Source organism: Tinamus guttatus, unplaced genomic scaffold (assembly GCF_059628265.1).
Source record: "Tinamus guttatus ecotype Peru unplaced genomic scaffold, ASM5962826v1 Tinamus_guttatus_pri_ptg000056l, whole genome shotgun sequence".
Taxonomy (NCBI): domain Eukaryota; kingdom Metazoa; phylum Chordata; class Aves; order Tinamiformes; family Tinamidae; genus Tinamus; species Tinamus guttatus.
The window spans coordinates 5,631,406-5,647,092 of record NW_028288590.1 but is presented as its reverse complement, the minus strand read 5'-3'; the positions used below and the strand labels follow the sequence as shown (position 1 = coordinate 5,647,092).

At 41.3% G+C, this 15,687-nt stretch overlaps 1 protein-coding gene across 2 annotated transcripts; it reads right to left on the bottom strand.

The window, feature by feature from the left end:
• Positions 1–1,466: 1,466 nt before the first annotated feature.
• Positions 1,467–15,514, bottom strand: MTFR1 (mitochondrial fission regulator 1). 2 transcript variants are annotated; one of them, XM_088540160.1, is made up of 8 exons: positions 15,164–15,514; positions 14,778–14,917; positions 11,972–12,070; positions 7,181–7,284; positions 4,932–5,161; positions 3,816–4,068; positions 3,489–3,651; positions 1,467–1,955 (listed from the first exon to the last, which is right to left on the bottom strand). In XM_088540160.1, the coding sequence occupies exons 2-8, from the start codon at positions 14,841–14,843 to the stop codon at positions 1,896–1,898; spliced, it is 975 nt and encodes a 324-aa protein (XP_088396286.1). In that variant the 5' UTR covers positions 14,844–14,917; positions 15,164–15,514; the 3' UTR covers positions 1,467–1,895. The 2 variants fall into 2 exon arrangements, with proteins under 2 accessions (XP_088396286.1, XP_010216783.2); XM_010218481.2 differs by having other exon boundaries at positions 14,778–14,920; positions 15,164–15,253.
• Between the last annotated feature and the right edge of the window lie 173 nt (positions 15,515–15,687).

Genomic DNA, 15,687 nt, shown 5'->3' with positions numbered 1-15,687 from the left:
AATTGGACCTGACAGCAATATTTCAAGTTGTCAAACTTAAACACTGAGAGGATGGCAGTTTCTGATGCATAAAATCCTTAGCCCCAAAAGCGAGGATTATTGTTTAGCCAGACTGAGTTGAGCTGCAATAATCCAAAATTTTTAAAAAGTCGCCCCCTGAAGAGACTTCTGGGGGCTCCGGGGCTGCTCTGACCCCGGCGCTGGGGCTGTTGTGATCTGGGACCCCCAAGATGGGCTGGGGGACCCTCGGTGCAAGGGGAGGGAGCTGCGCCTTAATGGCCAGGCCTCCGATGCACGTTGTTGATGTAGTGCTTTGCAGCCCCTGTAACAGAGCGTGAGCTCCCTGTTAGAGAAGCTGCAGAACTTGTAGAAAACTCCCACCACACACAGATATTTTAACTGCTTTTAATTTTAGATAGTGGCAATAGAGCATTAAATACAAAACTTGAAACAAAAAGTAACTCTCAGAAGGGTGTTTTAAAGGCATTTAAAAGAACATGCTGGAGACTTGATGATCGGTCAGTAAAACTGAGGGTAGAACACGTTGAAAGAAGGTGTTCTTTGTACATACAACAACATTTCAAGTTTTACACCACAAAATAGCCTCTGATCGTGCAATCTATGCTCCAGTTTTAAGCAGCAAAGCTTTAGTCCTTGTCAGTAACCTAAACAAACAGAGCTATTCAGGTGTTTGTATTTAAAAAGTGCTGCATTTTTCTGTTTTCTAGAAAACAGAAGCTCTAAGAGGCACTTGCAGTTGTCCCAGTAGTCAGATAAACTTGGAACATTAAATAGTCAGATTTGGATTTAAGTTTATCTACATTTGGAGAACACTGCACTTGTGTTTGCAGCTAAGTTGCAGCTTTTGAGGCTTCTGAGCAGTGTTTTTTGGCCTGCAAGTTATTTTTGCCTGAGCCCCCCTGCAGCTGTGGACAGAGGCCCAAGCTCCGTCCAGCTGGGAAAACAGACTCCCCTGGATAGCAGCCTGTGGGCTCCGGCTCCAGCGGCCTCTTCCTTCCCTGCACACAGGGCCTGGAGGGGCAGTGCAGGCCCCAGCCCCTGGCATTCAAGGTGGTCCCAAGTATCTCTCAGCTGCAGCAATGGTTTTTTAGCAACTTGCACCCCCCAGTACTTTGTACCTTTTTTTTATTCTTATCTACACTATTTCTGCGCTTTTACTTTATGGTTTTACATTATGCTTCTCTCTACCATTTTGGTTTTGTTTTTTTAGTTCAAATTCCTTGGACTGCCTTTTTACAGAGGCTCCCCCGGCGCTCACTGCTCTTTGCACCGCTTCCTGGCCAGGAGGAGACACAAGCACCTTTGGCACTCGTGCCCTCGGTGAGCTCCTTCAAACAGCAGGAACCAGGTGACCCCTGAGGCAGATCTAAGTTTTTGCATTTTTTTTCTGTATAAAAAGTAGGATATATTCAATTTTCTTTTGAGCTAAAACGCTGTTACAGCTATGACTCTGACATGAAAAATTTAGTATCAAATACCACCGTGCAAGTTATAGTTAAAGCTCAGAAGACTCATGTTAACATAAGGGTGCACCATTGTTACCATGTATACAAATCATGTTAAGGTGGTCAGTTATGTGCAGGAATGTCATAAAGGTAACTTAGTGTTAATGAACTAAAACCACAACAAGTCTGGGTAGAAAGCCAGGTTTGAATACAAAATTAATACCTGAGTTTAACAGTCAAATCTATCCCTTTTAAGTCACATACAAACATGTGCCTCAAGCTTAATGTGTTTAGTGCCTCCGTTCTACATGTCACGTTAGTTTTTTCTTTTCCTGCATTGTAGGAGACCAGTCGGTACTAGTGTTTTTTGCAACACTCCGTAAAAAAAAAAAAACAGCGTACAGTCTTTCAGGTAGTGATCTTGATCCGTTAAGATTTTTCAATTAAAGTCTTCATTTTTCCTGTCGACTTCAGCATGTGCGGGCCGAACTGAGGAGAGAACCAGAGCCGCGTTAAGACCGTTTCCCACGAGGACCCCGGTTGAGCCACTACCCAACACGTTTCAGGTGAAGCACTGGAGCTGGGGCAGGGAGAGTCTCCCTTATCACAGAATCACTGAGGTTGGAAGGGACCTCTAGGATCATCTAGTCCAACCCCCCTGCTCCAGCAGGGACACCCAGAGCACGTGGCACAGGGTGGCATCCAGGCGGGTTTGGAAGATCTCCAGAGAAGGAGACTCCACAAGGAGCCTCTCTGGGCAGCCTGTTCCAAGACAAAAGTTTTCCACCCTGCTGCTTCGGCTGGGGCCTTCGCCCGCGTCGCTGCCACAAGATACGAAAGCAGAAACTTGCGACAGCGACGCAGCTGGCCTGGAGCCCCTCTCACTAGAGACATCCCACTCTGCCCCGGCAAAATAAGGAGACAGGGAGGCAGCATCTTTAGAAGTCAACAACCAATTGCTCCAGTGGCATTTCTTGGCAATATTTCTATTCATGTCATGCTTTTTTGTGCAAGTTAGTATAAAACTGAGCAGGATATCACACAAGAACTGCTGCAGCAAAGAGGTTATGTATCGATAAATAACTTATGAGAGATGTTTTTTAGACAGCTCGTTACAGAGAGATAAACAATCTGTCGTTTGACAAATGGAAACACTGACTTTTCTTAGCTCCTGGGCTTTGATGTTCCTCGTTCTCACAAGAGCTGGAATTTGAATTTAAAAATGGAGAGTCATGAAAAACTCACTTGAAGAGCCTGACAGTTATAGGAATAGACATTAAAGGCCTGAAACAGAAGGCAACTAAGCCAACTTTAATAAGCTCAAATTTTCTGAAGTCCTGAGAGTTGTGGCTTGGCAATCTTATTTTCCTCAGAAGTCAATTCAGCTAGTCCTTTTACTTAAGTTCCCTTAAAATCTGGAGAATTACCTGCATTTTCCCAAATGTACAAAGGGAAAATAATTATTTCCTTTTTGTTGAATATTAAGTGCTTAAAAAGCCTTTACTTCAGTTTCAAATCAACATGAAATAAACTAAAGCCCTTAACTGGTACTACATCTATGGTAGATATTTTAAATAATTCAATTTTAACAGCTTCACACTGTGAAGAAACTCTTAAAACAGTTTCCAAAAGTTAGAAAATCTGCCTTGTACATGGAATATCTGAATGTTTAAGGTGAGTAATAACACGGAAGCTTCAGGAATTTCTCTCTTTTGACTCATCTCTGTCATGAGCCCTTAGGAATCCAGTTTTCAGCATTCCACATGCCCAATAAAAGAAATATATATTTTTTCTTGCTTTAAAGGTCTAATAGTGCTTGTTGCAGCTCAGTCCAAAGCAGCACAAAATCTCAACGCATGAGTGTGAAAACACACTGGATTGCTGGTACAGTGGAAACTGGCAATCCTTACTGTGGGGCTGTGCACAAGCACTTCCGTTTGTTCTTGTATTTGTATATTTTGGCAGAAAGATTTTTGTTGGCTCTCACCAGTATCCTTTAGTCCAAGAACCCACGGCACTCACCAGCACTACTTCTGTCTTTGTCTCAGGCTTTGGAATCACTTTTTCAGTTTCACTTTGGCTGTCGCTTCGGTATCGATAGGCAAATTTCTTTTTGAGAGCTTCTGCTATTAACGCTGCAGGGTCTGCTGGGTCAGCTGCTTTGGATTTTGTATCTTCTGGGGATCTGGAAAATAAAGTAAGAAGCTTTAACAGTTCCAAACAAAGCTTTAGAAGTTGTGAACACTTTTGCATTCCCATTTATTTGTGAAGTGTTAATCAGCTTGAAATATTTTTCCATAAATCCAAGACAAATCTCTGAAGTTAACACCCTTGATGTGAACATCTCACCTCTTCACCGCGCGTAGCTTCACGCTGTTCATGTCTTTGAGGATCTCGAGCATGTTTGGCATTTCGGGCTTCTTTGGCCCGTTCTCTGCAAGGGTCTGCCCACACTTTGTCCTTTTGCTTCTCCGCTCTTTAATGAGGTCGATGGCGGATCCGCTCTGTTGCGGAGCGGCCGCAGGCAGCGGCGGAGGCGGCGGCGGTGGTGGCGGAGGCGGCGCAACGGGGACGGCAGCTGGAGCAACAGGACTCAGCCCCACTACAAGGAAAGGTGCAGTCGTGTACGGTTAGGTGTAATCCCCCTTCACACCTCAACAGACGCCCAGGGAGCCCCGCAAGTCTGTGACACAGGACGGGTGTCACAGGAGGAGGGTCCCCTCCTCACGCTCCCTTCTGAAAGGCAGGTGCTGATCTGGAAGTGCCATGTGCTCAGGGAGCAGTGATTCCTCCTCCTCATCTCGAGGAAGTAAGACTTACCGCACAAGATTCTTAAAAGTAAACCAGAGAGCTCAACTAGTGCTTCAATTCAGGTTTACTCTGAGGTTTACTCAGCTCTCTGAGGCGGTGATGTTTTTAGGCAAGCTAATCATCTGTCTGAACACAGAGATCAAGATTATACTGAGAATTTGATTTTCCTTCACTTTTTTGCCCTTTTTGGGGGTAAAAAATGACAGCTATAAATACAACAGCAGCAGTAAGTTGACAAATAAATCAAGAACCCTCTTTTTAAATGCTTCTCTGAAGAGATGATTAGAACCAAATGATCCAAATCAGATTGATACTGTGTGAATAAATAGAGACAGTACCATATTCTACCAGAAGAGGGAGGTAAAGATGATAAAATCAAGAGCATAAAATTCAGTTTTCTAATAAATAGAGGGTAAGGAAAAATGATGAAAAGTTATTGGTTATTTGGCAGAAAGTCACAAAATAATTAGAATTCAAGACTGAAACCAAATGACTCTTTAAACTATTTGATCAGTTATGGAAAAATAAAGTAACTGCTATCAGCCCACACAAACACTAGCATCTTCTAAGGAATCAGATTCTGACCCAATGCATAAAGATAGGCAAAACAACATATTTTTTAAATGAATGTGTAGAGTATGGCAAATTAATTACCTGCTGTGAGATTCTGCTGTTCTTGCAAGATGACAATTTTGGCTATTTGTGCTCTTAAAGTGGCCAGTTCGTGTTCCAGGGCACTGATCTTCTGCAGAGCTTCCTCATTGGCGCTCGCGGAGCTCCTGGACTCGGGCTCATCCAGCGACGGGCTGGGTAGGGGCCTCTGTCTTGCCAGGTGGTGCAGTTCACCTGAAGGAGCCTGGGCTGGCTGGGACCAAACTTCTGATCTGTAACAGAAATAGCATTAGACATTTATTAAAGGCTTCCTGACAGATAGTACCTAGAGCTAAGGCTACAGCATATAGGAACCATGAATAAAAGTTGAAACTCTGACTTAAAATGTAATTTGTCTTTTCACAAATCACTTCTACCAAAAGATTACACAACTTAGTATAAACAAGTTTCAAATTATTTGTGTTTACATCCCTATCTGGTGGTACTTCCTCCACAGAGGCAGAATTCAGCTTTGGTTTTTAACCCTTTCTATGTTAATGTCTCTCAATAACAATCTGCAAGGAGAGGATACTCCTTTTTTGATCATCAGGAGCAGTGTCACAGTCTATTTTGCAACTATTGGAATTCTACTGGATTATTTTTTTCTCAAAATATAACATTTCTTGTATGGAGGTTGCAAATTGCCAACCAGGCAAGTTGGCAATGCTAAGGGTTTGTTTAATTGCTAGATTTTAGGAGAACAGATAAATGCGTTTCCCCCTTCACTCCATTTTCCATTTCTCTATTCATAATTGTATTTTGTATGCAATTATGAGTTTTTTTTGTGTGCCCAAATGGTACCATTTTTCTCCATGGCATGGCAAATACTCATTTGTAGTTGGTTCCTTTTAAGAGGAAGGAAAGTTTCTTAGTTCCACGGCATGTGTTGTACCATTTTTTTTTGAATTTTTTTGTATTCTAAAATGACCTGGTCTAACACTATTCAGCTTCCTTTTCAGAAGCCACGAGCTAAGGCTGGAAGAAGCCCTGTGCTCTGCCCATGTCAGTTCAGTGTTTGATGCACATCTGAATCCTTCTCAGCAAAAACACAAAACATCAGCCTAACTCGGAGCAATCTCATTAAGTGCAGCCGAAAGTTACCAAAAGTGCTAAGATTCAGGTGCTGTTATTTAGGCAGGAAGAAAGGAAAAACTGAAGGTGAGAAGAGGACAGGCCGCCTCCTAGAGCAGTGGCCATCCTCTTCCTCCTAACTGAGGAAAAGGAACCAGCAGTCACTCTGCTCTCAGATCTGCCTTGCAGGAGCTCTTTAAAAGGAGCAGAGCAGCGGAAGGCAAAGCCTGTTTTGGCTCAAAGCAGTAACGATGTTTTTAAGGAAATTTCCCGATTGGGATTTACTGCTGTGGAAAAACATTGTGCTTGAAGTGTCACCACTGCTCTGACTAGGGGCAGCGGAAAATGATCTGTCACTCTCTCTAAAGCTACATTCAAAAAGACTGCAAAACCATCTTAAAAAAAACTAAAAAAATAAATTATTCAGTGACTTTAGCCGCAACATCTATCAACAACTATATGGTCTTTTCATACCACAGAATTTTGCCTGTCTGTTCAACACCTAAGGCAGGCTACACTGCGCAATGCTGCGTATAAACAAAACAAACTGCACGTTGAAACACGCACATAGGCAGGGTCGTGTAAGTAATTCACCTACAATGCTCCACTATAAGCTGTCTTAAGGTCACCATAGGATTATTTCAGTCCTGTCCCACATCCATCTGTCCCCTCCACTCCTCTTTCATACGCAGACATCTCAGCAAAAGCGTCTTTTCACAGAGGGTCCCTTCAAGCAAGAGTTCTCCCCATTGGCCCCTTAAACTAAACAGCCTGATATTCAATCCAGAAAGATTTCTGCCCAAATGAAAACCAGTGGCCAGTAAATTATCTCTGCATTTAATTTTACAGTGTTTCTTCAACCAACAATACATCAGTTACTGGATTCTCGCTATGAGCATTGACACTAGTTAGAAACCCTACAGCATTCCAGCTCTTGGCAGCTGAACCCCCCGAAGGGCTGGAGAAGGATCAGTGTTAGCAATGGGGCCATTCGATGAGGGGCGCTTTTGTGGGGACAAGGCTGACGGACACTGTCACTCTCCAGCGTGTGACAAGTCTTCCCAACATCATTCATAGGGCTCATCATTGAGTGTTAAGAACAGCAGATTCTTGTTGGAAAAAAAGCTAGTTTTTTCCTCAGTTCATGACTTCAAGCAGACCTAGGGATTTGAGGAGCATACCTGAGCCTCGTGGAGACTTCACCTTCCTCTTCAGCAACCCACCCCACGTCTGCAAAAGAGGCCACCGCATCGTCTCTGTTGCCTTCTGTGGCATGAGAAGTAAGCTGGATTTTGAAGATAAGACGGAAGATTTTACAGACTTTTTCCTAACTCGTTTCTCCGTTATTTCACGGTAGTACGAACAACTAATATTTTTAACGAGGCTGGATGCACCTACATCGTTACGCCATACAGACATGCATGAAACACACTTGCAGACTGAGCACACTTGCTACTGCTCTGGGCTTGGTCGAGAACCTGTTTGGGACAAATTGTTGCCCATTTTCACTCTAGTCTGCTGCACACTTCACAGAAGCTGGTTTTGTTTTTAAGGTGCACGGCTACCTATACTACCACATGAAATTACTGAACACTGTAAATCTAACGCAAATTGTTACACTGAAGAAAGCAAATGGCAACACTCGCAAGTAGTTAGCTTTATTAACTCAAATAACGTATTGTTTTATGGTGGCAAGGAGATTTAAAAAAAAAAAAAAGACAATCTTCAGGGTTACTACTACTTCTCTAGTCTTACAATCTGATTTAGTACATTATCTGGAGGATGAAGTTTTGTGGAAGGGTGTTTCTCTTCCAGAATTTCTGTGCAAGACTAAAGCTGTGTCCGTTACAAGGGAAACGGAAGCACTGCTGCTAGTTCAGTAATCGCAAGGACTTTGAATGATGGGTAGGATAATAAGTTAAAAATAAATAGCTCATCAACAATCTCATGCACTGCATGCCTAGAAAAAAGATCATTTTTCAACATGCTTCTGGCATTTGCTTTTAAGCTATTTGGAGCCAAAGGTGAGCCGGGCTCCAGAAGCTGGAGCCGCTGCCCCGAGTTCCCCCTCCGCGGCGCAGCCTCCTCTGCTGCCTGCGCTCCATCCACCCCCGCACGGGGAATTTGCACGTGGTGGCAGGGGCTGCTAGTGCTCCTGCCCACCGGCCCATCAGGCAGGCTTGGGTCCTTCCTGCCAGCACTTCCATCCGCTTCAGGCTTGGGGCACCTGACCTCTGTGAGAGGAAAGCAAAACGTGGCAGCCAGGCCTGAGCGTCAGCCCAGACTGGCAGCAGAGCCAGCACCAGAAGACTGGAGCCTTGATGGGATACAACCATTCCGGACGAGCAGTCAGAGGTGTTTTGGCTGCAGCCTTTGCTACATGACTTGCAGGGAAACAGAAGTTGTGGGGGTTTGTTTTGTTCTGTCTTTTGTTTTCCTGGGAATTTTTACCAACAGCTTTGGAAGTCGATATTCGCCATCTTCCCCTCACACACCCGCGACTTCTGCGCGAGCCTTCGCCGCCGCTCCCGGGAGGAAACAACAGGGTTTGTTCCAGGTAGCATCAGCACAGATGGCAATATGTTGATCACATTAACAGTTGTGCCTAATACCATAACAGTCTGCCTCTCTTTAAAACACTCTAGAGAATACTACGTTGCAGGTTAAAATTCTCATTGTTTAATGCTTTCCTGGATTTTTTTTCATTAAAAAAAATAATGACTACAACATCGCTATTAACGTTAATAGCAATAAAAAATACCTCTTAAGTTAGCCACTTCTTGCAGATCACCTGAATTTTCTTAGTAAAAATTGAAGATATATTAAAGGTACAATCTATACTCAAATCAAAAATCATTTTATAAGTCAACACTAAAGAATGAATCTACCATCGCAAAACTTTCTGCACCGAGTTTAATCCAACATTTATTAGCAAGTCTTCTATTGTGCAGTAATGCATGTGTCATCTTAGTTTTTAAATTCATATTTATACGTAAACTGTATTTTCCTGTTACACATGGGTACCCATATACCCATGTTTTTGTCTAAGTCTCCCTAAAAATCAGAATGCCTTCCAAAGCAGGAGATTTAGAATGCAAAGACAAGCCAAGATGTTACTTAATGCTAAACATTAAAAATAACTACCTAAGTAAACGCCCATCTCCAGCCCTTGCTTGCCTGCAGGACGGTGCCCAAGCAGCCCTGCTCCTGGCCGAGGGGCAGCTGGACAGCAGCTCTGCCAGCACCTGAACAACGTGCGGGGCCCTGGGAAGAGTCAGGCTGTGAAGTGATTTTCGCCTTTAAGAGCCCCAATCCTATTAAGCAGCAGGAGCTCAAGCAGTGAAAGTGGCTTGCTTCTCCTTCCTCTGGAGGAAGGTTTTAACAGGTTTTTAAGGCTTTCTTTCTGATGTTTCCTACGTTCCGACCAGTTTCCTGGGACCCTCTTGGGTTCCACTGCAGGGCTCTGCATGGTCGAGCAGGACAGGGACAGACTGTGGTGCTGGAGCGCCCGGGATTAGTAACGTGGGAGGAAGGGGCCGCCCTGGGGACGGCGCTGCAGGGCCGGTGCAATACAACCTGTCCACAGCCAAAAGCTCAACGGCTTTCTCGTTTTTCGCCTGAAGACTATGCATAAACCTAAAGCTACAACTTAAAGGGGGAATTTATGAACCATTTTCATGTGTTCATGCCAGACAAGAGTATTTAAGATAAGTTCTGCTATTTTTTACTGAATGTATTAGAAGCATTTACCAATTCATTTAAATGTTGACTGTGGCAAAATCCTTGCAGACAGATACTATGACAGGCTGTAGAGCACACACACACACACACACAAAAAAAAAAAAAAAAAAAAAAACACACCACAAACATCTTGTTACTCCTCTGTTTTCAGAGTACTAGTATAAAAGCTTGCTAGAAAAGAAAGAGTGTGCATAGCAGAGATTCTGTCATTATCTTGTATCCATTTATCATAAATGAAATGAAAGTCTGTAAAAAGTTTGGTGTTCTTGGATGAAGTTAGAAACACTGATGATATACATGCACCCTCAGATGAGGCGAGTAAGTTTTGGGTTGTTTTTTAAATAAAGCAACTTACAGCAAGGTTCAGTGCATGGTCCTTTCATACTATAGCTAAAGCTGGCAAGAAAGAAAAAGGAAGAGACAGCTATAGGAAAGTGTCAGTTGCAACAGCATAAAAACAGTCAAGATGGTACTGAACTTCACTGCGGAATCTTAACACTGTGATGAAGACATAGAAAGCAGACACCAGCATCACACTTTCTCATGTTCAGCAGTTCATAAATTAGAAGTTCAAAGTCTGCATAAATCAAAAAAGCTTTATGGTGTTTAAACTCTCGATTTTGTAGTATTTCAATTTAATCCATTATGACAGTTTGTACTTTTATTTTTAGAAGCCCTTCCTTCCACCTAATAGGAGATCAATGTTTATACTTAGTGTGTGTAAAGTCTAAGTGAACCTGACAGTGCCTCTAGGAGGAAGAAAGGCAAGTATTTGTTCTAACGCAGAATTCAAATGAACATACATAATGGCTTTTTTTTTTTCATTTAACATTAAAGATACTCAGGAGAAAAAGCTTTCTCAAACGTATCTTACAGCTCTCTGCAAGTACATAAACCAGCACTACATTCTTATGCATGCTAGATATTAAGAGAGGGCAATATTTGCCTAATTATTTGCAAATTAACATCATCTTCCTTGTATGGTCTTTACAGTAGGGAAATCAGGTACATCACAGGAGGACCTGACTCTCTTTCAAATACAAGGCAAATGTAGCCATGCTCTTAGAGTAACTACCATTAACATACACCCAAAAGTTCAAGTCCAGTCCTTTTGTTTCCACTTTCCCCTACACAACTGTCTGCCTTCCTCCCTCACTCATCTGTACATTTAAGTTTTGCAAAGTCGCTACCAGTGAAAGCTGCTTCTGGATTCTCAGTGACTCTCTCAGGGGCTTTTACTACCACACCAAAAAGGCTTCGACACTCATCTGAACTGCTGTAATGGCAAATCTAAATATTGTGTATACATTTTGCATTGGCTAAAAAGATCAATTGAAACAGTTAAAATTTTACCTATGCAGGAATTAACATGTCTTAGTATGGATGGAGAAACGATTCCCAGCATTTGACTTTATGTTCTCCTCCTTTGCTTAACCCAACAAGTATTCCTGTCAGCTTGAATTTCAAATACTCATTTTCTCCCTTTCTATCCCCCCACTCCCAGCATACACAGAGCTGAAGATGGCATGTGTAACAGTTTCCACTTGCCCATCTGTTCCTGAAAGACTTGTTACAAAGAACAAGGATTTTTCCTCCTCCTTAAATCTTTCTTCCTTCACTCTTTACCCTCCCACTACACGCAGTCCAAGCTAGAAGGAAACAAGTTGGAAAGTCGCGCAGAACTGATATGCCCCTTTCACCTACACAGTGCTAGCCTTGTACGTAAAAAAAGGCAAACAGGGAACTCATGTTATCTTTTAAATAATTCTTGCTTTTGAAGTTGTTTATTTTCCCAAAGATTTTTAAGCAACACTGTTCATCCTTACATGCTTCTTAAGCCTAGTTTACAGTACTGGTTTTCAAAATGCATTTCAGACGTTTCTCTCTTTTAAGAGCAGGATTTTTTTTTCCTAGTATAACTTTTTAATACTATACTATGTCATTTTAGAAGTTAAGTTATTTAGAATAAAATTTTGTTTCAAGTTTCATTACGTGTGTGGCAACAACACTGGTTGGGGTTTCAGGCAGTATCAAGATGTGCACAAAATACAAACTGAAAAGAAGTAAACTAACTTTTCTTACGTGCCAAGTTTATCATATTCTGCTTCTAAGAACCCTCTAATCAATCTTTTTAAATGTACTACTGATTCGCTTAAAGTCTTTTGATGCGAAAGCAACTCTCATTAACCACTGTAGCAAAACAGGTATTCTGAACCATTGAGAACACCTACCTGGAACTGAACTCTTGGACACTGAATAAGAGAGAGGTTACTGCCAATTTTTCTTACAATGCTTCGAGATGAACCATAAGGCTTGCTTGACCAAAGCACCTAGAAGAAAAGGTTTTTTTTTTTTAAAAAAAGTCACCTGTTAGGCCATTTGTCTTGTATTTAATATATTTACTATACTTCAAGATTAGATTTTCCTTATCTTTCCAAATTACACTTGAACTGAAGTTATACTTTTTTTTTTTTTCCTCTCAAGGGGAATTAGATGTGCCTTCTTTTATTGTATCTTCTTTTGATTGCTCTATTATTTATGATAATTGTATAGAGTAAAATAAGACTTTAATCCTAGCATAATACTAGGAAAAGAGACAGAATAGAAGCCAAAAAAAAGACAGCGGTATAAGCAGGCAAAATTTCTGCAGAGAAAGGTAACAGGAACAATTTCTAGAGAAAGAAACAAAACAGAAGGAAAAAAAAACAAACAAAATGAGAAGAATGAAGACTGCAGCACAATTAACGGAGCACTTGTTTAATTAACAGTTAGAACACTGGTAATTAAAAAAAAAGGACAGTGTTTATTTATAACTGGAAATTGAACCTACTACTCAGATCCTAGTTTTTAACAGCTCATAGCTTCAAGCAAACTCAACATCCTGTTAGAAGGTTGCCCAACACAGCGAGCCCAAGCTATTAATATCGAAACAACTCTCACAGGTAATAGCCATATTCTTGGGTGATTAGTGTAATGCAGCTGAGGGGAACTCAAAAACCACAGCTAAATAATGTTTTGCTATGGTAAACAAAGACCACTATTCTCACATTTTGATAGTCCAATAAGAACACTGGTGTCTCTCCCCCCGATTATATTAGCTCAGAAACTTGATGTGAACATCTTGTCTGGTTCAACACTCAACTATTTTTTCTTCCTGACTTTAAAGGTACGTATACATTTTGACAAAATAAATGTGCACTGGGCACATTCTAGCCTGGATGTCCACATCTGAGCTGCCACTCTGCCAGTCCTCCACTCAGACTCTGTTTGTCCATTTTAGGAACTGTACATCCTCTCATGATTAATATGCAGCTAGATTTAAATGCAAATTTTAAGAATGTAAAGTATTCTATTGGTACTCCAGGATGGACTATTCAAAGACGTCACATTTATGAAAATCATATTATTGCTTGTCTATGTCTGAACAAAACGTATATAAATCAGGAGTCCTCAAGAAAGAATCACTGGCAAACAGCACCACCATAAGACGGTGTCATTATTTGCAACAGACTCGTTAGAAGTAAAATAGTTGAAAATACTGAAAAAGTGATGTTGCTTTGAAAAAAAAAAAAAATCAATCAAGGGAAGGCCTGGTAAGTTAAATAAGTACTTCCACAACAGCAGGAAAGCCTGGGCTACAGGCTGTATAACCAACATAAGTGCAGTGCACTTCAAACAATTGGTTACCCTTGATTACAGACTGTTCACATGATGGGAAGAGATGCTGACCAGGTCCTGGATCCTCAAACACCTTTGGTGCCCAGAGGCCATCAAGGTTCTTCAACACACGGTGCTTTGGTGCACTAGAACTTTGAGTTGGTTACTTTTGTTAATTCAAGATATGCCTAGAGAGTATTTTCAGAAAACTGCATGTAAGCTGTGCCAGAAGGTATGGAAATAAAGTCATCGCATTGCTCAGCTAAGCCGAGGAGTCCCAGCTCTAGCCGTGCCCACATAACTCCTTGTTGACTTGAAGCACTGGCAGAGCAAGTCTGCAAAATATTTCTTAGTCATACCCCTGATTGCATCGGTGCTTTGCTCTTCTCCAAAACAGCTCGTACTCAGAAATGTAACTGCATTAGCACAAGCTTGATGCAAGTAGAGAACGTGAAGAGGGTAACCCAGGACTATAACTTGGGTTTTCCCCCTTATTTAGATTGTGAAAAGGACTAGGCCAACACCCATGGTGGTCCACAGGATTTTGACACTTTGAATTTTCAAGTCTATACTGCTTGGAAACTCAGATTCCAGACCTATTTAAATCCTAAAATACTGATTCTTATTGGTCGTAGCAACATACAAGATATGTTAGTTTTACTATCTATAAATGCCTGGGAATAATAAAAGCTTCTACCACTATCATCAAAACTAGATCTATCTATTTAAGGAGGTTAAGTACTGCAAGTAGCTGCCAAGCAATTCCACATTATTAAAACATTAGACTCTATTGACATCTTATAGAGATTACTGCACTGAGGTCAATACTTTTGCTTAAGATAGCTCTCTGAAGGAGCCAGTGACACAACAGTTACTTTGCAGTGGATCTTTCTCTCCCTCTCTCTCTCTGCCAAGCACTGGAAAAAAACATACAAGCCTTCCTACAAGAGGAGATCTAAGCACCTACATTCCTCTGTTTCCCCAATAAAGAGCATGGGCATTGTGCCCTCATGTACTGACCACTCCCCGAAAAAGAGGTAAATGTTGCACAAAAAGTAGCATCTCAGTTTCATAGGGCTTTTCATAACCTCAAGACTCGATCAAAGTGAGAGTATTTAAGAATTAATATCACTGTAAAAAGTCAGTTGAAAGGTTTATTTTTCCCAGCATGAAAGCACAGTTTACACTGTAACTACACACACACTTCAGTGTCCAAGCAGTAACTGTCATACTTATTCAGAATTTCACACAGTATTAAAAGTCTTCTGCTAAAACAGATGAGCACAAAACAAAATGTATCAAGTGCTTCCCATACTTGATTTCCTGGAAAAAGATAAAATAAAATAAAGTAATAAAGTAAAGCCAGTCTGAAACACTTACTGAGTCCATGTTCAATCCAACTTGTTCAAAAGCCATCCTAATTAAGCGTTTAATCCAGCAAATCATCTGGAATGGAAAAAACCTTTTCAAACTTGGATTTAAGCCTTCGACACCTACAGGGCTGCAGAGGTTCCATAGTCCTTCTGAAAAGAGAAATGTAAACATTTTAGAAGCCTGAATCATATACAAGACTAAATTGGCATATGCATTCCAAAAACAAGCTTTGGAAACAGTTGCTGAAAACAAGACACTTTCAAAGCCAACAGTTCCTAGCCCTGCAAAGCGTAGATGTTTATTCAGTATGGGCTGTTTTTATTATTATTATTTGCAAGAACCAGAGCTGTTGCAAAACTAATGCTGAAAGACCTGTGGATAGAACTGCTAACCTGTGCTTGAGCAGATGATGGTCTTCACCAACTGAAAGCAAGCAGAGCACCTGCAGCTGGGGACTAGCCCCAAGGTTAAAGGGCCATGCCCGTGGCTAAAACTCTTTTATACGCAGCAAACAACTACAGAAAATAGATCATTTCTCTTCATCCACATTCTCTGACAGCTTCGTTGCCTCCATTTTCTCACAGCTGAGGAGAGAAAGGAAATATGGAAAAAATGACTAATGCAAGAAAATAACAGGAAACAGCAAATATGTGGGACCTGAAGATATTCACGTGATTTATGAAGTTGGCTAGATTTCAGATTGTGTCTATTTATATGTACTACCATTCGGGTAAATCAAGATTTTTTTTGTATATATAAAAAAAAGTTTTATGTCAGCCATAATTTGGATATCATTAAGAAGCCTGTGCTACCAAAACCAAGAGGGAAGCCATATATTTAGGTTCATACTTGTTTTGTATACCAACTAGAAACAAAACTGTGTTGGACCAGACTGAATAACAAATCTGTGGCATGA